Raw genomic sequence first — 25,649 nt, forward strand, 5'->3', positions numbered from 1 at the left:
CACGGGCGTTAATTAATTCATAAGCTATCGCATGTACTGAAAAGCTTGATAACCACGATTAATTACACACGGTTCTGCTGCAAAATGTATTACTTTTTGCAATGTCTCTACAAAATCGACAATCGCGATTTTCGCTTCATACAATTGTAAAATACTGATGAATTATTGTAAATTCGACAGTTTTATTTATCTAGAAGTCTCCTACATGCATACACGTTCATTATTATTACATATTGCTAGTATACTTAAACGTAAACTTTTAATTCTTTTTGTCATAATTAATTAAAACGCAGATTTATACGCAAATAATATATTTATGGAAGTATTTTGCGTTACGAGAAAATTATTTGCAGAAATCGATGAGACATGTTTTCTCGATTTTCGCTCTTTTTTGTTCAATCGCGATATATACATTTTTTAAACACGATTGTAGTTCACAGAGATTGAACACGCTAAACGAGTCACCGTGCGTAATCAAATTGGACCGTGTTACGCGGTCGGTTCAGGATTAGGTGCGATCCTACGGCTTCCACGTTATGAAGCACCAAGAACGAAGATTCTGTTTTTATTTTTAGCTTATAATTCTCATTACATAAGGAGAATACTTATAAAAGATGAGAAATATTTTCGACAATAGAATACATATAAGTTTGTTCTTTTGCATTAAGTATTATAATTCTTTCTATTTAAAGATTGATATTAATTTATATAAAAAAAATATTTGGTGCTTCAAAGCTATTAACATGTATTAACATGTTCTCAAGTTAATGACCTATTATGCTCAAATAATATATATATAATATAATTATATATGTGCCATATCGCGCACGCAAAAATAGTGTGACAGAGCTATTATTATATATATATACTAGCTATGCTCTGCCACGCGTTGCTGTGGCTCTCTATTCTTATGCTACGTTTTTTTCAAATTTTCTTTGCTTTCGTTGTTTAACTTTCAAGAGCCTTACTTTACTGTTGCTCTTTTTATTTTATTTTTGAATAAGCATTTATCTATCTTTAATAAATCTAATATTTATTTATTCACGTACTTCTAACTTTTTTTTCTAAAAGCTGCCATGGATTTAGAAATCCATTCAAAAGACTTTTAAATAAGTTCCTTTTTTTCAATAAAATAACAGCCATCTTTATTTTTCTTATTACCTTAATTTAAACACAATAGAAACATTCCTCGTCTCTCCCGGTCTCTCCCCGTCTCTCCCCGTCTTTCCCGGTCTCTCTCCGTCTCTCCTCGTCACTCCCGGTCTCTCCCCGTCTCTCCTGGTCTCTCCCCGTCTCTTCCCGTCTCTTCCCGTCTCTACTCGTCCCTTCCGGTCTCTCCCGGTTTCTTCCCGTCTCTCCCGGTCTCTCCCCGTCTCTCCCCGTCACTCCCGGTCTCTCCCCGTCTCTCCTGATTTCTCCCCGTCTCTTCCCGTCTCTACTCGTCCCTTTTGGTCTCTCCCGGTTTCTCCCCGTCTCTCCCGGTCTCTCCCCGTCTCTCACGGTCTCTATCCGTTTTTCCTCGTCTCTCCCGGTCTCTCCCCGTCACTCCCGGTCTCTCTCCGTCTCTCTTACGCGTCAAGAGCTATTATTGTAGCTCGTTATATAATATTATAATTAATACTAAAACGCGTTAATATCAAGCCGATACAGGAGAAGAATTAAATTGATATCAAGTCGAGCCCAGAATTTTCCACGTGAATAAAACTGAAGTCTAAAAGGACATTTCATATTAAATACAAATGTTCACTATTCAACGTATTTAGTTTTATATGTTCCAAAATGCAAAAAAGCTGCTTAGAGGAGGATACATCGATGTTGAGGTTGATCTCTTCCGTGATTAGTAAAACAAATCCCTTTCGTGTTTTCTGTTTCCAGAGCGCAGCGGGTGCAGTAAGCGCCCGAGCAGGAGGTACGTAGACCATGCCAGGGCCAGGGGCGGAGTGGTGACCTAGACCTCATCCCGGCTCCGACCCTCGATGCTTACGCTACGGCTGGTGTCGACTCACTTCCTGAAGCAGCCATAGGCAGTGCCCTTTGCCTAAGAGAAAGGGCTCGATGCGATGTGCCGTGATAGGGACATGAACCCAGAACTACTAGTCGAATTGCACGATCTCCGCTCAACGGCGTTGTCGTCGCCGACGCCGTCGTCGTAAATAAAAGCAAAAAAAAAAAAAGACGAGGACAAACACGGTTGTTCGAAATTTTCACGCGCACGCAAGAAGGACTTTTCTTCTTCATCGACGGCCCTTCTATCTCTCTCTGCTGCGAGAATTCACTCTCGCACATATATATATATATATATACACACATATATATATATACATACATACATACATACATACATACATACGTACATACATAAATACATACACACACACACACACACACGTCACACGCACTCCCCCCACGAGTCGTTCCTTGCCCTTCCAATCACGAAGACAAAACGAGAGCGACTCCTCTTTTCGCGTTATATTCTGAGATAAATTAAAATCTCGACGAACGGAACGGGCTACTCTTCTTACGTTAAGCGAGGAAGTGTGCAACACGGGTCTCGTGTTCGGTACTTGGTACTCGCGGTATTCGACATAAATCCGTGATCCGAGTCGCCGGAACTGGCCGGATCGAAGGAGCACGATCGTAACCCGGAAGAGACGTTATCAGTACGTATTCACGGCGAATCCAGACGGAGGGAAGAAAGGAGAGAGGAGCAGGACGAGACACCTGCCACGTCGAGCTCAGTGTACTTCAACCTGTGGAGGGTCGCGAGAGAGTGCATTGTAAGTGTTTCCTTTTAACATTTCGTAATAATTTGCATGTTTGATAAAAGCGACATGAATTATTATATAATAGTTAACTAGTTTATTGTCTTAGTTCAGTAATTATTAACAAACCAATACAAAATTTTAATCAAATTAGACGTACAGAGCCCTTAATCTTATTACTAATTTATTTAATCTATTGAGACATTAAAAAAATTTTATTTGAAGTATAATACAAAATGTCGCACAAAACTAATATTAAATTTTATCTTTTTTTTTTGTTTTGGAAATGTTTAATGAAATTATTTGAAATTACTGAACTGTAATAACGATTAATTATACAGGTACTAATGACAATTGTTTTAATGTAAAAAATAATTAATCAGTTACAATATTTCTTTAAAGATCTAGTAAAGTAGAAATAAACGCTATTTATGATCCCTCAGAGTTTTTTTATCAAAGGACTCTATAAACAGTATCGGTTCTCTGATGGCAAATGTTCAAAATGTGGCGCGAATAAAAAGCGATAATTTGCAGTAAATTTCCAATTTGCGTCACAATTTCGGCGAGTAGGCGATTAATGGATTAAAAGCTGGACATTTATGTCGTACGCACGCAAGAGTCTCGACACGTCTGCCTCCCACGGTTATGTAATCACGAAATTTTGGCACAATTTTGATGCAAGTCCATGAGTAAGCCGGTGTTTGCGTGAAATTTCCTCGTCCGGAATCAGTCGGGAACGAACATCATCGGCGATCATTAACCATCTCGTAATCGCCCTTCGAAACTGCGCACATTTCTCTCACGCAAAAAAGGATGACAAGGTAAATTGATTGCCCATAGTATCGGTTATCGGTGCAACGGTCAGCGAGTTATTTTCGATAATATACTTTGTATATTCACGCTGGGTGAAACTTACGTCGCAGATAAATTATCTATTCTAAGAGAGCTGGCAACTGTCAAGGACTTGCCCGCTTACGATGAACAATTTCTTTTGACTTTACAAACTGAAATATATCCCCGAAGGAATCGTTTTATAAATAAAATGTGCAATATTAATTAAAATATAATATATAATTAAGAAGTTATAATATTCTAACGAAATTAAAAAACAGTATTTTTTAACAATCTTTAAAACTTTTATTTAAAGAGATATATTTTTTGTTTTAAAAACAAGTAATTTTATTAAAAAGAAACAAGTGCAGAATTAGAATAAATGTTGAAATGAATAAATGATAATACATAAATATTATTTAAATAAATCCGCGTGTCTCTGATAGCCACAATTTAATTTCGATAAATTACGTATTATCTGAATTTAAAAGATAAGTAATTAATTTTTTTATGTCATTTTTGAGTCGTGCGGAAGAAATTGTTTAAAATTTTGTTTTTCGCGAAGCTGCATATAATATTTTAATTAAAAATTTTAATTTTATTGAAAAAATGTTATCTTTTTATTTTAATAACTTAAGAAAAAAGTTAAAAATTGGAAAAAGTCTTTGTAACCCTGAGTTATAAATGTTACTAAAAATATTCTTTTAAACTTAAAGTTATTTAAACTTTTAAATTGATTGGATGAACTATGTTTAACTTACCATGTTTAACTTACCATGACTAACGCTTTAAACAGTGTTTTGAGAAAATTGCATTTGTGAAGTTTAATAACTAACCTTTTAATGTAATTTAATATTTTTAAAAATACTAAAATATACGCATTTAAAAAATAGAAATACGTTATTTGTCTATATAACTCTTTAAATAAAAGTTACACATGTTGAACATTTTTCCTCACTAATATCCTATAATCCTTTAAATACCAATTCTTTTTTTACATGAGAAATATTGCGATTGAACAAGGGAATACTAAGAATGGTTAATATTTGTTACGAAGATGTTCGTTACAGGCGCGATAGTCGATACGTCTTTTTATTTTTATCATACGAGAGGATGTTGTTTAAAAGGAGGAAGGCCGACGACATTTACGGTTCATCGATCTGTTCGAGCGGAGCTTTGCCTGTGTTATGAATGTGCGTTTCTCGTCACGCGCCGCTCATCAATCGCGCGCTTGCGAAAATATTGAAATTACCCCCGCGATTGTTCCACCAATGTCGGTACACTGACGTGCTGTGTTCCCCAGCACGATCGTGCAAATGACACGGCAGTTATTACGCGTTAGGTCGATATAAAGCTTTCAATTTTCCTATCCAAAAAGGGATCGGGAATAGTTTTCTCATCACTTTTGTAGTTTGCTCTTGTTTCTAAAAAAAATGTTTGTATTTATTTAAATTTATATTTATTATCTTTCAATGTGTCGCGAACAAAAAAATAAATGTTGAATTTTCTGAAACCTCGCGTTATTTAATGAATTTTTCAATGTAAAATTAACTTTTTGTATAAAATATTCTCTTCGTATCGCGCAAAATAGCTTACAAAGTTTTTCCATCCGAAGTTTCTGATTAAACCGCGATATAAACCGCGATCGGGGATTCTACTCGGGTACAAGAATGCTAGTGAATAACGAATCTTTGATTGGCCGCTATTTTGCATGCCGTCGCATAACGTGCGACTTACAACAAGTTTGCTCGTCGCTTTTGTTAGTGCGGCAGCGGGTCGCGGTGCAGACAAAGTGGGATGAGACGCCCTCAGCAAGAACATCATCATCATCACCATCATCATGGATCCTCAACAAGTCCCACGTGCTCTCGTCAAACACACGATAAGGTAAGCAACCTTAATGATAATTACTGCAATTTTATTTATTAAGCCACAATCACAACTTTACATTCATTTTGACATTTCGTTGCAATTATTCGTTCCTTTGATTATATCCGATGTAGAGAGATTACAAGTCTAAATTATTTTTTTATATAATACATATTCTGCGAAATTGTATATTTTTTAGTTCAGTAATAATGACACAATAATCTTTTTACTTGATAGATGCTTGCGTTTCTTCGCGCTTCAAGCTCTATCGTGCTTTTTGATGTTTGTTTATTTATAACGATTAGAAGAACCATTGCGTCCTACCTGCGACGGCTATTGCTGTCTTAATGAATAGACGATGGCACACAGCAGTTCTTGTTCTATATTGGAGATACGCCGCGGCTATAGAAACTTTCCGGTCTTTCTACTGCATTGAGCGAGAATGCAGAGGCTATATCTATTCGTTACACCACTTTGTCGATGCACTGCCTTTTCAACAGTTAGCGGCCATTCGTCGATTACGCTTTCTCATTCCTTGTCACTTTACTAATCATTTATACGACCTGTACAAATGTCTTGTGAACGTCGGAAATATCAATTATCTCGCTCAATATTCGTCGTGCAGGGTGGATAAAAAATACGTTACGTACACGAGTTAAAAAAGATAACACAACAAAGATAAATTATGAAGATAAAAATGTTATTGGAATTTTATAATTTTATACTAAACTACCTAGAAAAAAATTAATAATTGATTTGATATCCAGTCATAATGTTGTATTATATTTAATCATGAACTATTATTTAATTATATATGTGTATGCAATATGAAATGTATTATAATTAAATAATAATTATTTAATATTATACAATTACAAATAATTTGAAATGTATAAACAAGTAGGAACATTTTACCTTTTTTGGATGTTATATACATATATTTTTACTAATTTATGTTTTCTATATGTTAAAAACATTTACTGTAAAATTCTAACTTTTATAGAATCATTGTAATTCTTTTCGAAACATATAAGTCGCCTATTTTGCTGCGGAAAGAAAGTAAATTAGATGTCGAGTGTATGCTTTCTTTCTACAGTACTCGCAAATACGCAAGGCCTAGGCGGCCTAACACATCCACGTCGCTCGCGTTTCAGGACGAGTCTCGTCTCGCTCGCGTAAAGCGCGTCCTGGCGGGTTCGCTGTTGGGCCGCGGTGCTGGCTCCAGCAGGATCTTCGGCACCCGGCTGGAGCTGATCGAGTCGTACCTCGACACGGGCGTACCGTACGTGGTGCACCGGCTATGCAGCTACATCGAGGTGCACGGCTTCCAGAGCGCGGCGGTGTTCCGTCTGTCGGGCGGCAGTCCCCGGCTCGCGGAGCGGCTCAGGGCGGCTTTCGAGCGGCGGGGTGACGCCGATCTGGAGGCAGCCGGGTGCCCGCCGACCGCCGCGACCCTACTTCGCCAATATCTGAAGGAATTGCCGCAGCCGGTCGTGCCATCCACCATTGTCGGCAGACTGCTCAGCATTCACACCCGTGAGAATCCATAATCTCCTATCAATTTCTCAAAATAATTCAGGATTTCAGACCCGAGAACGAGACGCTCTATTGGCTCCGGGGGACATTTAAGTCTCACCCCCGAGATGTCTCGAGTGCGATTCAGCTTGAAAATTCTAAATTTTCGTTTCAAAATTTATACTTAATTAATACAGAATGTTTTAATATTAGAGGGAAACTTATGGTTATATAATGCTACCGTAACATTGATTTTTGACGATTTGACGCGGTTGATAAATTCTATATATTTAAAAATGTCTGTCACAGAAAACTACGCGAACGACCACGACTCGTGGATCACCTCGACGAAGGAGCAGCTGTCGACGCTGCCGTCCTCGCATTATCGCCTGCTCGGCTATCTGACGATCTACCTTAGTCGATACGAGGCGCGACATGGGCGCAGCGCCGGAGTCTGCGGTGTTTTCGCACCTGTCATCCTGCCCCATGTGCCGCCCGCGACCACCCTTCTGCGCGACATCCTTGCCGAGGCGCTGGTGCTGTTTCCTGACTGGTGAGTGACATTATGATGATTGCCTTGATATAATGGCTCGAAAAGTCTCGTGAAATAACGTAGGAAACTCACGCGAAGAGAGCTTACGTAATTTACCGACAACGAAAACGAGCGTGTCTATTCTGCCTCATTTATTTCCATCCATTTGCATTTCCTATTTTAGAACCATTGCGCACAATACGTTTCACAAATGTAAAAAGATAAAACAATTTGTAGCCACGCAATGTGTGTGTGTGTGTGTGTGTGTATGTGTGTGTGTGTGAGACATAAAAAAATAAAATTTATGAAAAATAAACATTTTCTAAATTTTTGGTGGAGAATATCACTAGATTGCAGTTAAATATTTTTTAAATAAAAAATTAGAATTTTTTAAAAAACGTTACTTTGAAATCTTTTTTTGTGAAACAGTTTTTCTTACTAAGCTCTTACTCTTTGAAAGACTGTTGAAAAATTTTTATTTTTTTTTAATGCGATGAAAAGTATCAGAGGAATACGTGTTCTAAGTTTTGCACTCGAACAGTTTGTGCAAATATAGATGTTTATTTATGTCGAAGTGATAATTTCGCGGACGATCTTCAAGTCGAGAAAAAACATTGTTAGCGCGAAATCACGTTAAATTACTTAACTATGTCCGCATACTTGACTTTACGGACCGTTCAAGCACCGTTGAACAGCGTGTTGACCAATATCCTTCAATCATTTCGTGGCACCGTCTTTTTTGAGAATAAAACAAAATGACTTATCGATCCGAAATCTTACACGGCGTTTTTAATAAAAGGCCAAAAAATTGCCAGATAAACTGTCAGATTGTAAAAATGCGTTATACGTCAGAATATAATGTATTAATCATTTCTCATCAATCAAAGTTCATGTTCAGATATCAGCCCCTTCGCTGGTAAAATAAATATTTCTTATTTTGTTTATTTTCACGAAATTTTTACAAAGCGAAATATTTGAATATCTAGTACATGTGTATGTGTGTGTGTGTGTGTGTGTGTGTGTGGGATGTGTAATACAATTGTATAATTACACACATAAACACACACGCATCATATTGTCCGGCTTTGAGAATTTTTATTTAATTCTTTACGCATTTTTTACGCAAATTGAAATGAGTTTGAGTAAAAAAAAAAAAAACAGTGAAATATAATTAGAAATAAATTTTTTTTAATACATGGTGGGGTGCTCTCTACAATTTTCTCGAGAGTCGCCGCGATTTACGGTCACCCGACAGTCACCCGAGTCGAATAAATCGGCCAAAGTACAATGACTCTGTTTGCTATCTGAAAATCTGATCTGGTCGCCGCGTCGTGTATTAACCGCGCCGTGAATTACGCAAGAGACATTTGAATGCGTCGGACCGCCAACGGTGCTGCAAGATAAATTATAAAGCACACCCTGTGGAAACGGCGGCAATGCACAATCGCGAGCTTATGCGCGTAACTTGCGTCTAACGTTCGCATTTCGATTTTCTTGCCTCATTTCGCGATATATCGCTCACGTTTCCGACGGTCATCCCGCACCGTCAGCCGAGACGGATCTCTGTATTATCTCAATAAACTGTTCCTCTTCTCAAAATCACAAACAAAGCAGAATTTTCGCGGACGTCTGCTCCTCGACAGTCGGCCGTCTGTAATTGGACTCTTCTACTTGCGAAAATCCCACTGCTTTAACTCTGCGAGGCCGACAACCAGATATTATTTTCTAACCCGCGGGGCACTCTCCGCTCGTTCGTTCCTTCGCTGCGATTGCATCTCGACTGCTTGGACAAGTCTCGATGAAGAGATCGAGTGCCCTTGTAATTTCTTCCTTTCCTATCCCCAGCAGCGAGGAATGGCAAAGAAAAGAAGATCGGTGCTTGTCGATTAAACGGAAGTTCATGCATGAATGCATTTTTTTCTTAAAGATACATTCTTCTTTATTAAGAGAAGAGCAATTGATTAAAATACATTGAAATTTATATTAAGATAAATAAAAGAGAAAAATATACAGATCAGACAAATAAACGTTGCATCACCTTCTTGGATCGATAAATTCTATTCGATTTCTGCGCACGTATATACGAGAAAACTCCGTGTTTCTCGCGTGTGAAGGGCTTCTCTCTCGGTTCCATGTACGTACGGGTACGGTTTCATCTCTCGTAAAAGCTACCGAATCACGCGAAAAGCATGTTAAGCGGCTTCGATGATTTGGATCACGCGGATGTTCGATTTTTCTCGGATTCGAAATTATTATTTGCATAGGACTGCAAATACGCTCGTATCCAGTTTCTTTTTCTGTCTTTGTTAACGATTTGTAGAAACTAACGACTTGACGAATTGAAAATAAAAATAAAAAGATATATAAATAAATAGCATAATAAATATAGATACCAAAATACACATACATCTTTTTTAACATTCGTTTTTTTACTTTGCATTAAAACGTCGAGAATAACGGTATGAAAATTCCTCGTCGTTTTAGTAAAACGTTCTACCACTGGTTTCACTTGAATTCGAGGCACATGCTATTTCGGAGAAAATAAAATGCATCCCGTATTGACTCGAGCTATTTTTTTTCTTCCCGCCCGTCCATTTTTTTTCCATTTCACACGCTTGAGAACTAACTTTTAATAAATGGAAAAATCACGTATATATACGTTCGCAAATTGCTGGGCGTCGGATTGCAGGCGTAGGCAGAGAAATACGTACAGATAGAGAACGTATATCGCAAGAATATCCGCGACCTTCCCCGTGATTAATTCCACGTCATTGAGACGGGACACGCTCGACCGTTGATAAAAATTCGCGATCCTTGGCCTTGTCGCGAAATCGTGCGCCATTGACGCGCGCGTACTTGAATCCACAACGCTCGACACACTTCCTGTCCTCCCACGCAGCAGTGTGTTTTCTAATGTATCGTTTCTTATCTGCATTAATATAAACGCAGCTGCACTCCGGCTGCAAAAGACTGCCGACTTTTTGATAGATAAAAAAATAATGAGAGCGACATTTTACTTTATTTCCTCGAACAGAAATTTTACTTCGCGATAATTTTATTATTCGCAATTTAAATGTTTCGAAGGCTGACATTGAAAATTAATGGAAATACATACGCAACAGTCAATGTGTCTGATATATCTAGTATGTATATCTGGTACAATTATTATGTTATAATACAATTGTTATAAATATCGATTTTTGCTTTATAATTAAGGAATTCGTCACTATTTGTTATCTATTATTTTTCTTATTTATTTATTACTATATATTATTAATAATTGTTTTTCACAAAATTTTAAGAATCTTTTTTACATCACAAATTTTTAAATACAAAATTATTTAAATTTTATAACTTTAATTGTAATTTTCTAATTATCTGATAATACACGTTAAGTATTATAGTTAAGTTTTTCTCGGTATATGCATTTTTCTGCCTATCTTACTAAAAATAATTGGAGCGATGTAAAAAATTGCTTGATGCTTATTAATAAGCTCCCACGCAAAAAAGTTCTTAAAATAAAGAGACGATGCAAGCGGTTTAATACGATGGTGTAGTATTAAGATGCTTCGCAACTAATGTCGATCCTTTGATTGAACGCCCGTCTGTGTTCTTAGTTCCAATTAGTATTTTATCTCATTATTGATACTTTGAAGTCTTTCGTCTACATTAGAGTAGATATAAATTTCTTTATAAGATACGAAAGCAGATATATTGTAAAATTTTAGAAAAAAAAGGTCTCTAAATTTATATTCGATTAGATAAATAATTCAAATAAATAAATTGAACAAAGAGTATAATTATTGAGGGGTTTTAATTAAAAATATAAAGTGTAGTGGTATGTAGAATATTTTTCTTGTGCCGCACACATTTTCTTTCCCGTCCGACTTTCATAAGAAATTGTAACCGGTTTTTATTAACTAAGTAACTTGCAAGATTGATAATGGTATTCAGCTTCTTGTGCACTTAAAGCGATGCATTTAGAATCCCTTATAGTTAGGTGAAACTGTAAGCGAGTGATTAATCTTAGCTCGTAAAATACCTAAGCGTGTCGCGCGCGACAAAAAAAAGATCGCCGCTTTACTCACATGAACAGCACGTGACGGTCGCTAAAGCGTGATATGATAATAAATGTTTTTAAGAGAAGACGCTGCTCTTTCTCTTGGGAGAAAAATCAGCGTCCAAGATTGATGGTGCTTCCGCGAGACCGTTGCGATCACGCGAGATTGACGAAATATACAAGACATGTGCTTTACAAGACGCAATAGACCACAATACGTATATATATATATATATATATATGGAACAACGTAACATAATCTGCATGTTATTCAAGTAATCATTGGTCACATCCTGCTTTCAATGAGTCGCTTTGCTAATGACATAAGGAATTATGCAACTTACTGGAACTATATCATCAATGAATTAAACTTTATTGTATTTATTAAGCATTATTTGATTTCATATATATAAAAGATTTAAATTCTGCTTTGGGCGATAAATCATTGAATTTTTGTTAAAAATTATTTTTTATGAAGAAATAAAAATGTGCTTTAATGGAAAATGTATGAAAAAATAATGATAAAAATCTGAATTTTTTAATTGTACTTTAGTACTTTTTATAAGTATTTCTGGTATATTAAATGATTTATATAAAGTTTTATTACGATGCAGAGATTAATTATTCTACAAATAAAATTTATTTATTTATGGAACAACTAAGCTCAGAATCGCAATAAAATTTTGCATAAATTATTTTGAATATTGAAAACACTTTATACAAAAAATTGAGATTTTTATCATTAATTTTAAAATGCCAGTATTACAATAATAAAATTGATAACAACTGAATTGATAACACATAAATTATAAAAATGTATTTAATGAAAACAAAATGTTTTAAACACAACTTTTACATGTATATAACTTAATTATTTAAAATGTATACTAACAATATTTTTACATTTGTAAAAATGAGTGTAATATCTTAAACAGGCTGAAACTTTTATGCATCACTCATGTTATGTGATGACAAAACGAGGAGCAATGTATTAATAATAGGCAAACTGAACAAAAATTCTATCCAAACAGCCATTAGTTATTTGACGTGCATTTGCATTTCACACTAACAATGATAAAGCGAATCTGCCGGTAGGTAAGTTGCCGGAGAAAGAAAAAGAGTGACATAAGATATTGCGCGTTCTCGATCGATGGAGACCTCGTTTTAGGGTATTGGCTTAAGGTAATCGGTGTTATGCACGGTCATGCGTTTCCATAGATCTTGCGTCATCGCCGCCGACACCACCGACGCCGAGACGAGCGGCGTCCATGAATAGTGCATCGTGTGCATGAATATTTCACGTTGCCGCCATGTGCGCTTGGTCTCTGTCCAAAAATCTCTTCGATTCTTTCGCGGAGACGGTTGGCGCGTTATATAAAGCTCCAATTAACTAACGCAAGTGCAAATATAAAATGTCGATCGGGACATCGTTCTTTTATCGCGTTCTATTTTGTATTCCGCTCCGAGAGAGAAATCAGATTTTTTTCAAAGCGTTGAAAGGACTGAAAGATTTAGTAGCATACAATGTTCTAAAAGGGCAAGAGACTATCAAAAGCACATGTAATAATAATGAAAAGATCTTTATGATCTCATGAAACTACTGAAATCCAAAATATTGTAGATGTTGGAAAACTTAAAAAAAAAAAACATTATTTAAAACAAAATTAAGATTTATACACGTAGTGGGAAAAAAAGATTTTATTTTAGGAAAATTAAAATCACGATTGTTGTTTGAAAGCTTCGCACAAACAGAAACGCCACTCAGAAGCACTAGTATAGCCATAAACCGGTTGGAACAGGTTCCTTCAATGAGAAAGTCATCTGATAAAAGATTTTTATCCGGAGCTTCTTCTCTAAATTTACGGATTAACACATGCAAGTACAATCAAAGCTTATGGATATACCGTGAATATTCCATAGCCCGAGGAACAATATTCGCTTTATCTGTTTCAGTCAATTGCTTTGAACGAACTCCAAAACCCCCTTCCCTGTTTCCTTCCCTTGCTCTCCCCAATCGCATCTAATCGATAAGCAATAGCATTGATTATACACCCGATACAATATGAATACTCTGTTTGCATCATGATCGACAGCGAGACGGTGAGGCCAATCGAATTTCTCGACGATAAATTAATCGCCGTTAATGAAGCTGTAATAGAATGAAATGCGATTTTAATGAAAATCGTGCATTTAAAAATTATTTTTCCATCGTAAATACGTTACGTTATGTTAAATCTAAAGAATTATTAATAATTAACGATTTTATTTGCATCTACCACGAGTGGAAAGTTTGCTTTAATTAAAGGTGATTGCGAAAGCTTTTAATATTTAAAATACGTGAGAGAGACCCAGGAGACATGATTAAATATTGATCTCTCGGTGAACATACACTTCTGGAAATTCATAAGCCATAGTCATTAATTGGGCCACTCCCGACTCGATTAATAAGCTCAAGTCTGTCATTCTCAACTAACGTTCGATCACGGTGTACATTGGCGCGATGCAGATCATGCAGATCGTATCAGCGAACGTTGCGATCGCACGTGTTTACTCGCAACGGAAGGCGTACAATTATATTCTGTTCACGTGTTATCCAAGTGGCCTCCTCTTTCCTAATGTTATTGTCCCTGGCACGCCGTTCGGCATCTAAAGATACTAGCAACTTTTTCAATCTTAGTTTGGCAAGTGATATAAAAGAATACTCGTATATCTTTTACGGGCTTCGATAATTTGTTTCACAGATTATATCATTCTAAAATGTTTTTCGATTATTTCTGTAAATTTATATATAGTTATTTCTTTAAAGTTAAACGTTAAAAATGTAGACATAAAATAATATTTCTGCACGAACGATCTGACATTAATATTTTATGTAAACGTAAAATATATAGTAGAGAAAATAATATATTCTTTATTAATACCATACACGCGTGTTGCTTTTTGTGAAATTAATTTACACACATATATATATATATATATATATATATATATATATATATATATAATAGATATATGAGAAGATATACATATTCCGGTCACATTAAATTTTATAAACTTGAATTCTCTTTATTAAAATTTCGCGCATTAGTAAATTAATTATGAAACAGATGATGATAATGATGAGTTTCAAAAATAGATTCAGGGTTATAAAAAAGTAAACATATAATTCTCCATTGTATGACATAATCGCTATAATTAATTTATAAAAAAGATCTATTTACGTTTATAATTTATTTAAAAGAAATATTTGATATCTTTTTGTTTTTAAATCTCCGCATTGCGTCATGTTCTTATCGGGTTATTTAAAAAATTCTCATAGTGAAATATAGAGAGCGGATTAAATTTTCATCCTCCTGGCGCAGTGCAGTCTAGATAAGGATATAGAATAAACATAACAACGAGACAATATTTCTCCGTTATTACGCGATAAGATAATGAGGAAATTATGCGCAGAGTGACTTCGATACATATTATTTGAAGGAGTCATATAGAGACTTATTTGTCCTGGAGAATAAAGCGGAGAGTAAAAGCGCGCGGTGATCTTAAAAAAATTGTGCAAATCGTTTTCGGTGAGTTAACGTGAGAGTTCAGTTTGCATGTGATAGTCGTCTAAATAAAAGGCGGAAATAAAAGTCTAACTAATGGACGAAATTATCTCGTCTGCGGGACTCGCGACACGTTTTATTATGCGCGGGCACGAACGTGTAAGCGGAACATGACGCACTCGGATTCCTCTCCGAGCCAATTTGATCAGTAACAATGCCGCGACACACGATACATCGGGATCGAATAAAGCCGCCGATTAATCGGAAGCCGCGGATCGATTAAACGCACCGTCGATCCCGGAGATCCGAGTACGGAGCGCACTCGTCGGCGACACGCGATATCCTGAATTTTCCGCACCTCACTCGCGCCAATCGTCGATTAATTTAAAGCCGATGTAACGAACGAGGTTTGTTAATCTTGCAAAATCACGCGTGAGGAATTATAGACGGTTAAAATATATTTTTGCCATTATATGAAACTTAAATGTCAAGCTAAATCAAAATTGAAATCTTTATGAAATGAAATTAAAATTGTGTCGCCTATTTTTCGTACTATTTTTTGGTATATTAAAAAAATGTTTTGTAATAAAGAATTGTCAAACTATAAAGTGAGAAGTTTTATTTTTAATCAAATGTTTTTAAGTAATATGGAATGCTGAAAACAATAATTATTCGTTGAATGTTAGGATAAAAATATTGGTAAAAAGATCTCTCAACGTATCGGCAGGTAAAAGCTATTATTATCGGCAGCAGTGATGATAGCGGAGTTATTTATATACAGAGTTATAATTCCGTAAAAAAAAATACATTTATCTTTCGACTTTTAAAAATATTTTTCTTCTCGATAATAACATTGTCGTTGTTTTTGTTCGCGAAAAGTTCGTTGCACAATTATACACGCTACGAATTATCGATGAGATTTAATATATGCTAGCTGCAAAATTGATAAACAATTCTAATAAATCGAACAGACGACGCTAATATGGAATAGTTATCGGGAATTTTTGTACGCGAGAAAATTTTGGGGAACTTTGCGTGAACTCGCAAAGATAGCAAATCTAATCTAATCACGTATCTGAAAATTTAACGCTTATCGGTCTTACGTAATAATTAGGCACGCACAACTGCCGGTCATAACAAAACTAAACTACGCTGCGTATCGTCTTTGTTAGTTCCCTCCAAATATTTTTTTATTTGCGAATTTCTTTTGAGATTTCTCCGAAGTCTGGAAGAAGAGAAATATTAGACAGACAAGTCATTATTCTAATACATTTTAGACACATCGATGTTCTTTTATTATCGCAAGAAAAGAAACGAAAATTTCACCGTTTCAACCGGTCCGATTAAATTGAGATTATATGACCTCGGTGCGATGTTCTAGGATTCCTTTCGCATAGACGGAGAACTGCGCAGTTTTGCTTGGTCCGATGTGAGGGGGGTTGACCGGAATCTCTCTCTTTCGCGCGCGACTCCGTGAATATGATCCTGGCAGCCGACCAGGACTTCATTTTAAGCATCGACGGTCTCCGGCCACATTCCACGCCGTAATTCCGTAGCAGCTCCGCCACAAAGAGGCGCGGCGTCTTCTTATTCCGCCGTCGTGGTCAGGCATTTTCTTGAAGAGTTTTTTTTTTTTACATTTTACTCCGCCATACCCTCGCTTGACAATAATTTCTCTAGCGGAAAATCTAGTGACTGAGATGCGCTTAAGCTGCTCATTAGATAGATTTGTGTAATTATAGAATTAACTTCAGTCGAGCGACCTAAAAATCGAAGATGTCGATAAAAAATTAAAACTTTTTATATTATTTTTCAGGGAAAATCCGAAAACATACCCAAGCCATCGTATATAAACGTATAAAGAAAAATCTAACTTTGGAGCGATTGTTAATTAAGGTGTTTAATTTAAATATAAATATTTATGTAATTTTGCTACGTAATGTAATTACGACGTCGAAAAATTATCCGAGTTTTACATGATGAATAAATATTAGAAATTAAAAGGACTGTGATTAAAAATTTATGCGTTGTCGCATTTATATGATGTAATTTTAATTCAGTGGAATTTAATGTTTAAATATGGCTGCAGATAAAATTAAATTTACTCTTAGTATATTTTGAATGACTGGTTTTAAAAAAACACTTCGTTCAGAGGGAAAGAGATTTAATGAGCCATTGTTATGAACTGTTAACGCAATATTGAAAAATATAAAAAGCCAGGTGTCGCTCGCATAATGTCGAGCATGTTTTGTTCCTGACGTAGCTCGTAGGCGTGAACCTATCGGACTCCCGGTGGCCGTCATGAATTAAATGATCGTGTAAACTCCAGTAGAAATAGCCTCTACTGATCCGGAAATAGAGTAGAGCGTAGTTCGTAAGATTCGAGACACGCTGATTCTGTGTTGACACGAGTCGATAAGACGCCCACTGATACTGTAGGAAAATAAAGCGAGAGACACGCGGGCAGGCAGAGAGAGCTTGCCGGGAAGCCTTCACCTGAAACTGCTCCTTTCCGGTTTTGACGAGCTCAAAACAAGCGTGTGTCACCTTGCTGTGCGACGTGATATTTTACGACACGCCTGTTTCTCCGAGTCTTTATGCTCGCTCGAACTCGAAATATCCGATTCTCACCAAATTTAGTCTAAATAATAAGACGCGCACACGCGAAATGTTGACAATAAAATTTTCGCGGTTTCGCACATCCCCCATTCGCAATCTTCTCGTTCGGATTCTCGTTCTCTTCAAACAAAATTATTTTTGCCAAAAATAGACACGGGATATTATCAAGCGGTCCAATTTTTATTTGTATCACTCTTTATGTTTCTCTTTACGCATATTTACAGTTTAAATTACTCTTCATACGTATTTTATGTAATTCAACGACAGTATTCGAGCGAACTTCTTTTTTCTTCGCAAACTTCTTTTTCTTTCTCGTCATATTTTCACATCTCTTGAAAATGCGTGTCCTCGAAACTCTCACATCCAGTATAAATACCACGTTTAATGCTATAAGTTAAGAAAAACACAGAGATTCCATTAACTTAAAAAGAAATGAAACATGCAAGATTGAAAGTCTCAGGAGAATCAGAAGGGAAGCAATTTTTTGCCCGGATCGTTTCGATTCGTCGTTGAATGATGGACGCGAAATAAATTACCTTACAGAAAGAAGAAGAGAACGACTGTGATAAAGAATACGTCGCATACGGTCGACTTGCCGATTCGCGAGGAAATTATCCGGAAGAGTAATCCGCGTGTCGCTGATAAGGCAACATTTTTAACAAACGCGGGGTGCAAACGCGAACGAATGCATTTAATGCGCGACCCGTAATCGCAAGGTTATCACACGCGGAGTATATGTATATCACTGGCGCGGCATTAATTACATCATTCAGTACGCGGCACGATTCGCAACTTATCGGACGGAGCGATAGCGCCTTTTTGTGTCCCACGATCATGGCCTAATCAGTCGTCCGTTAATTATCAGGCGTCAATATTTCCGAGGAAATACACTATACTGCTAAAATAGACCGCGAGTCTAATTATAGTGACACTTGAATAACCGTCATTGTTTTACTCTGTCGATTTTTATCGAAGTCTAACGGTCGACCTCCTGTCGAAGTCCTGCACTGACAATAAAATCTCGATAACGAATATCTTGGCTAACATTTGCGAGGGATAAGGCGATAATAAAAGAACAGGTGAGTTAATAATCAATGACTCTCTCTGATTGACGGAAATCTTTTCTGTCCAATTTATTTTTTAATGCCACACGATTGAGGAATTGAAGTTTACAAATTCTTGAATTTTTCACACACCCACTATATTGATAGCTTATGTAAGAGATTTCTATAATGTGGGAGCAAGAAGTTCCAAATTATGTCTGAAATTTTCGAAGAGGTAGAGTTCTTTGGCAGAGTCTTACATAACATACTTCTAAAGTTAAATTCTCTTGTATTTATTGTAAATATTTTTTGTACCTTCCATTCTCTTACTCTCGATTTTGAAAACCGGCCCCTAACCGGAGTTGACACTTAGGGTGAACCTTTGTCTCATCATCTGAAAATGAACTGTTACGTTGCAACAGGTTTTAAACTGAAATGATTTTTTCAACTCCATTTGCACCAATTGGGAATAGAGACATGAATTATCGACCGGAAACGTCTTAGATATTAATTTTTATTTTGAAAACATTTACAATTTTGATTGTCATCCCGAGACCAACATTTCTCATTCGAGATTTGCGGTCAAAATTCATTCAGTTCAAGCTTATTCAGCTCTAATTTATTTATCAGCGCGAAAGACTACCGGGAAGCGTTCTGAACGTCCTGAACACGTTACGTTGGAAGGCAAATTAAGGAAATGGACCTGCTAGGAGTTCTCTGTCCGTTCCTCTCTCGCATCCGTGCTTCGTAGACGCGTTCTCTCTTTCATGGGCGAATGAATCACAATGCACCTCTATACGTACACATTCTCGTCGACCTTGAATACGCGTCTACTCCCCGTTTTATCCTGAATTGGATGATGATGTGTTTCGTGAAAGTAAAAAGAAGTTCTCACCTTCGCACCCGGTCTGGCCATAGGAAAATTCCGATCGGTTCGGCCGCGAGTATACGAGGTGTCTCGAAATTATCGCTTTGATATTATGAAATGAATTGAGAAAATGGTTGACATTGATTTTTACTGCACGGAGAGAATTTTCTCTTAAAAATTACCCTGAAAATCGTGGTAATTGTGACAACGTAAACCTTCAAGAATTTTATCATACTTTTAATAAAATTTACTAAAATGTAGTAAAATTTTAATAAAATTTGGCAAAGTTTTAGTAAATTTTGTTAGAAGTATAGTAAAGTTTACAAAATTTTGTTAAAATTTTAGTCAAAAGTATAGTAAAATTCTTCAAGGTTTACGTTGTCCTACAATTACCATGATTTTCAGGGTAATTTTTAAGAGAAAATTCTTTTCGTGTGCATGCTAGAGAAGTATTTAACTAAAAATTAAAATTAATTTTAATTTTAAGAATTAAAAATTAAAAAATCTTATTTTTTTTACAATGATTTATAAGTTGTTTTACTTTATTTTTAACTTTATATATTTAGTAGCGTAAGTATTTAAAAGATTGTATTTAATAATCTTTGAAATTTATCATTATATCAAATTTATGACTACAATTTGTTTTGGAGACACTCTGACTGGGTAGAACTTCAATTTGTTTCGGGATACTCTGTAGAATAATAGCACGTCTTAAGGAGTATAAATGCTAATGCAGCGATTTCTACATAAAGACTTTCGCAAATTACTTCAAAACATATAAATCAATGCCTTGTGTAATAAATTGCTCAATTACATTTACAATTATTACATCTAGAAAATTAATATTAATCGTTATCTCGGGTCACTTAATCAGCTAGCTGTCAACGTGCCCGATAATCCTTTATTACAACTAATTGTCATTGAACCAACAATGTCATTGAACCGACTAACTCACAACTGGTCTCGTATTTTGCTCCTGATAAATATTTACCCCAGTCTGTTGTATTCGTTGAAGACTATTGTTAACTTAACTTGCGTAACTAAATGATGCATTAACTTAATATATATAAAACGAGAATTTACATTACAAGATTAAATTTTAAAAGATTTAAACGAGTCACGGCTAAAGTTAGAAAATCTGTTTTTTCTTCTTTCAAAAAATAGTCTGTTTTTTTTTAAACAGAAAACGATGAATCAGTTGCACATGAATGTGTATTATCATCGTCTGTCGGTTGTGCTCTTCCGTCGTAGGCAGCGGTCCAAGCCTGACGTAACGTTTCCTAATAGATTTCATCGGACTTTAACCAAACCTGGCACGAGTGGCTAAAGGAAACATTCGCTTGGAAAAAGCCAGTTTCAATACAAGACACGCATCCGTGCTGTAGCGTAAATACGAGTAGTGCCACCATTTCTCTTGCGACAAAAAACTAAGAAATCGACGGAATAATTGACTGAGAAATCAGGCAATATTCATAAATTCTGTTTTCAAAGCTGCAATTATATACACAAAAATAATATGTTTACATTTATTTGTACCACAAATTTTAATTGGCATAATTTCTCTTTAGAAAGCAAAAGTACTTTTTTATAAGATATAACTCTAATTATTATATAATTATTATATAATTTCAAAATTATTATCATTGTACTTAAATATTTTTTTGTTAAGAAAGTTTCAAAGTTATATAAAGGATTATAACATATCTACTAATTATGTGATTTTTTTATGCAAATCGTTTCAAGTGTTTAATTTCAAGAAAATCAATGGTGACTTGTAGAAACAAGGAATAGGGAATAGACCTTACATTAATTACTTCGTAACTTGCTCTTAAACGTTCCTAAGTTCGTTTGTAAGTTTTTATCGCACCGACATAACTATATGTCGCTCACAACGAAACGAAATTTTCCCCGGTCGTAATCGTAACGGCACAAAGAAGTCAAAGGATTTTGAGAGATCGGAGAATGAAGTATTGTCGGATTCTATTTTTTTTGCGCTATTTTTGCTCTTTTTGAAAATGTCGACAATTAACACATCACGAAGAAACGATTACGAGAAATATGCGGTCGTAAATCGCACAATCATAACACTGGCTCCCTTTCAGTATCCTGTTGTGAGTATGCTGACTTTGAAACGTAGCATGGAAAAATAATTTGTTTTATGCGCACACATGCGTGGCTCACATACACAGACGATTCTTTGAAGTTTTACAGTAGCGAAACACAACTTGTTTCCTCTCCTTCGTCGGTGGCGCTTCTTTTTTATTAGTTGAAAATTTACGGTCATGACAGGTTTTTTTTGCCTTGTACTTATTACTGACATAAATGAAGACTGTTTTTTTATTTAAAAAACTAAACATTTATTTAGTTAACACTGTATTACTTTTTTAAATATACGAGCGGTAGTAAAAAATTATAATTAATTAGTTTTATCACGCGGATAATAACACGGTGTTGTGCATAAATATATTGACATTAGTAAAAATTATTTTAAGGCAAAATGTAAATAACGCGCTTTTTTTTATATTTAGATAAATATAATAAATATGTAAATTTTTAGACTTTTCGAAATAAATATTGACAAACTAAATTTTCTATTAAAGGAAAATAATTTTTATTTATATTGAATTCTATCAATATAATCAATATCCAATCAGTGGTAAAAGAAAATCTTGATAAAGTAGTTCTAGATTTTCTCTTGTAAAGAAAATCAGTATAAAATGGGTTTATATTATATAACAAATATTTTTCTTTATTTCGTAATTCGAAACATTAGTTAAGTAGCGAGCTTCATCAATGAATTAATTCTCTTTGACGCGAGCAAAATTGCCGATCTAACGAATTCTCTTATGAGGTGATAAAAACTTGGCGAGGCGCAATTTAGTTATGAACATACAGCCGGCTCGTGTTTAATCGTCGTCGATTTTACGACGTACGCCCGCTGCTAAATGTACGTAGACGACGCCCGAAAATAGAGCCGTTGACGTCAAGGGTACCGCGCGCGAACGCACCGTGCGCGCGAGATCGCGAACATACATGCAGGCATAATGATTCGCATTCGGCACGACGAGCATTACTACAGGCCGCCACGGGTTACGTGCTTAACGTGTGTACACGTCGCATAAACCAGCTAAAACGGACGCCACAACGTCGCACGTTAAAACGAGCTATCGTCCTTCCGGTAACTCTCTTGCGACACATCGATCTCGATTTAATTTTGGACGTCTCTAGCGAGCAGAAGTGAAAGAGCGATAGATTTGTCGCATATGTTTGTATTGTAATGGAGAAAAAACAGGTGCTCTCTCTTATGAAGGTTGCAAAATAAAATAATAATTTCTTTTTGCACTGATATATATTTTTAGATGCATTTAAATGTGCTAATTTGCGTTACGCGTCGCGTCTTAGAGAAAGAAAACAGCACGATGCATTTTAACTACAAAATTGACCTCTTTTTTAATTCATAACTAAATTGTGATTTTTCCATAATATAATCCGTAGTCTCGATAGTTTTTATTTGAGCATCTATAATTTTTTTCTCATTTTTTGACCAGTACTTTAAATATACCATTATTTTAATATTTTACGCGATTTTAAATTTTCATTAGAAATGATGGTTTATTCTGAAAAGTTAATTTTCCAGACGCGACTATATATAATCATTTAATTTATTAAAGATCACAGCGCCGTTCAATTTTCTCACCTTTCATCACCTCATAAGTCATGTCTCTGAAAATTTCCAGAGTACATTGCCAACTTAGTGAAGTGAATACTCGCACTCGTAAAATTATTTTGCCAATAATTATACATAATCGAACACACAAAGTTACTCACACGCATCCGCTAACAACTGACAGCTGCTCTCCTCAGATTGCTCGACACGTTCGCGACGGGCTTGCAGTTGCATCGATTTTTTTTTCTTCTTTCAAACATTTATTCAAATGTTTGGCGTGATTTAGCAACTAAATTGCGCAGAAGAAATAGCCCCAGCCGTCTTGCAGATATCGCGCGACATCGAATCTATTTTTCATCTTCCCGCTCTCCATCCCCCTCCTCTGCTCTCCTTCTCCCTGACTAATGTAACTGCGACGTAGCCGAATTGAGAATTGTTTTTGATCGATTGACTATAGATAAATAATAGCCGGCGTGTTATACGAAGTGACGTATCGATCGACGCAGCTTCATTTATATTTATTTAGTTCTCTCGTCCAATGTCGAATAAATATTTTAATTTGCATGTCAAATCCATTCCTCCTTTTTCTTTATTTAAACCGCACTATTAATAAATTATGTATTGTATATTTAAAAGAGATGTGTAACTCTTTAATGTGCGAACAGGAAGATTTACATATTTACGGGAATAAACATGATTGTGTGCTTTCAATATTCATATCCTGACGAATTTCTTTCCCTCATCCATCGAAGATAATTATATAATATAAGTTTTAAAAGAGTTGATTTTTTAACCGACTCTAACAACAATATAAAATTATTTATGATCTCCCCGAATACTTTTTTCACGCACAATCAATTGAGTGGGAATTCGATTTTTCGACGTCGAAAAATTCGTCGACAGCCAAGCTTTTCGAGTATAGAAGACGGTGTATCAATACTTTCGAGACTTGCTTTCGGTGTAAAGCTTACGGCAGCACGAGAACGAGCTTCGAAAACCGGTTTCGAGAGGTTTGTGTCTCCCACATGCACACGCGCCACACATGTCGCGTGCATACGTGGTAAGCCACAACTCTCGGCCTGTCAACCGGCCGTAGGAAGAAAAAGGACATCGGTTTTCTTTACGATTTACGATTCACTGTAAAGTTCATTACGGCTGCGCCTCGCGACCGTAGAGAGAACTCCATGCATAATTCAGCAACATGACTCCCGAAAACAGCGCCGCGTTTTTCACGGCATTTCCATTCCGGGAAATCTCCGGAAATACCTTCGACTTCAAAATCTTTAATGATATTAGTATCCTTTCGAACTCTCTTTAAACTCGTGTCCAAATTTCAAGTGATAAATTCGGCATTCGACAAATTAGTAGCACATACATATTACACACAGAAAGAATGGTTTTGCTGAAATATCTAAATTTAGCTGGAGATATTTAGGTACAGATCTGAAAACAATTTTGTTGCTCTCTAAATCTGAATCGTACTGGTTTGTATCGCTTTACATACTCATAACCGTTATCATTAGTGATTGTCTTTTAAAAAAACAGTGGCTATATCGCTGATTCAAGTAGCATTGAAATCAAACCGTACACTGTTTTTTAACACACTGATTTCGATTTAGGGAACGAATCAAAACAGTTACATTGGACACTCAAGCAAACCGCAAAAAGTTTTAGTATTCAAATAACCAGCTTGAATGCTATATAATTATTCTGACAGTTCAACAAAATTACTTTCAGAATTGTATTTAATTTTTCAGACGATTCTACAAAACGTTCTTCCGGTGCATTGAAACTAAACGTATATATAATCGACATGTACTATATAACCGAGCTTAAAGCGGTAAATTCGCGTGCGATTGTCTGTAGTGCAGGCTTGCAGAGAAAGGGCCGCGCGTGCACGAGCCGCTCTGTCACGTGCACGCGCGACGCGACAGCGCGACACAGAGACGCGCGATATAGAGACGAGGGCCCGAGCGGCGAAGCGGCACAGTCGGAATTCCACCGGCACCGTGTGCGTACGCGCGAGGGTGGACGATTCGCGTTACATTGTACGTGTGCTGTAACACGGCGTACCCGTGAACGTGAAAGCGTAAAACGCGAAAAAAAGTTACGCGCGCGTCCTTGACGCGGGCGTGTGTGAACCCTCCTCTCGTATCCACGCCGCGAACTTAAAGGAGCGGCGTTCGAACGACAGTGTGCAACGGGTGCCTTGACTCGCCCCTAATTAATCGCGCACGCCGCAATTAGGCGCCCGCCAGCCGAGGACGGTTAATTAAGGAGCCGGCGGAGAATTCGCTCGCGGCTGCGAACGCCCGCGGACGCTGATTCTGGTTAACCG

At 36.3% G+C, this 25,649-nt stretch overlaps 1 protein-coding gene and 1 long non-coding RNA gene across 8 annotated transcripts in view; both read left to right on the forward strand.

The window, feature by feature from the left end:
• LOC105833823 (protein FAM13A) overlaps positions 1 to 25,649 on the forward strand; it is a 50,687-nt gene that overhangs the window by 10,590 nt on the left and 14,448 nt on the right. For 5 of the 7 annotated variants that reach the window (XM_036287227.1, XM_036287225.1, XM_036287226.1 and 2 more), the window contains 4 exons: positions 1,876 to 2,777; positions 5,358 to 5,480; positions 6,559 to 6,998; positions 7,287 to 7,530. In XM_036287227.1, the coding sequence (XP_036143120.1) occupies positions 5,434 to 5,480; positions 6,559 to 6,998; positions 7,287 to 7,530 (731 nt within the window). In that variant the 5' untranslated portion in view covers positions 1,876 to 2,777; positions 5,358 to 5,433. The other 2 variants (XM_036287230.1, XM_036287232.1) reach the window with 2 other exon arrangements.
• Positions 14,770 to 21,791, forward strand: LOC114255032. Its single transcript, XR_003626363.2, has 2 exons — positions 14,770 to 18,812; positions 20,828 to 21,791. It is a non-coding gene; the product is annotated as an uncharacterized LOC114255032 (long non-coding RNA).

Source organism: Monomorium pharaonis, chromosome 5 (assembly GCF_013373865.1).
Source record: "Monomorium pharaonis isolate MP-MQ-018 chromosome 5, ASM1337386v2, whole genome shotgun sequence".
NCBI lineage: Eukaryota > Metazoa > Arthropoda > Insecta > Hymenoptera > Formicidae > Monomorium > Monomorium pharaonis.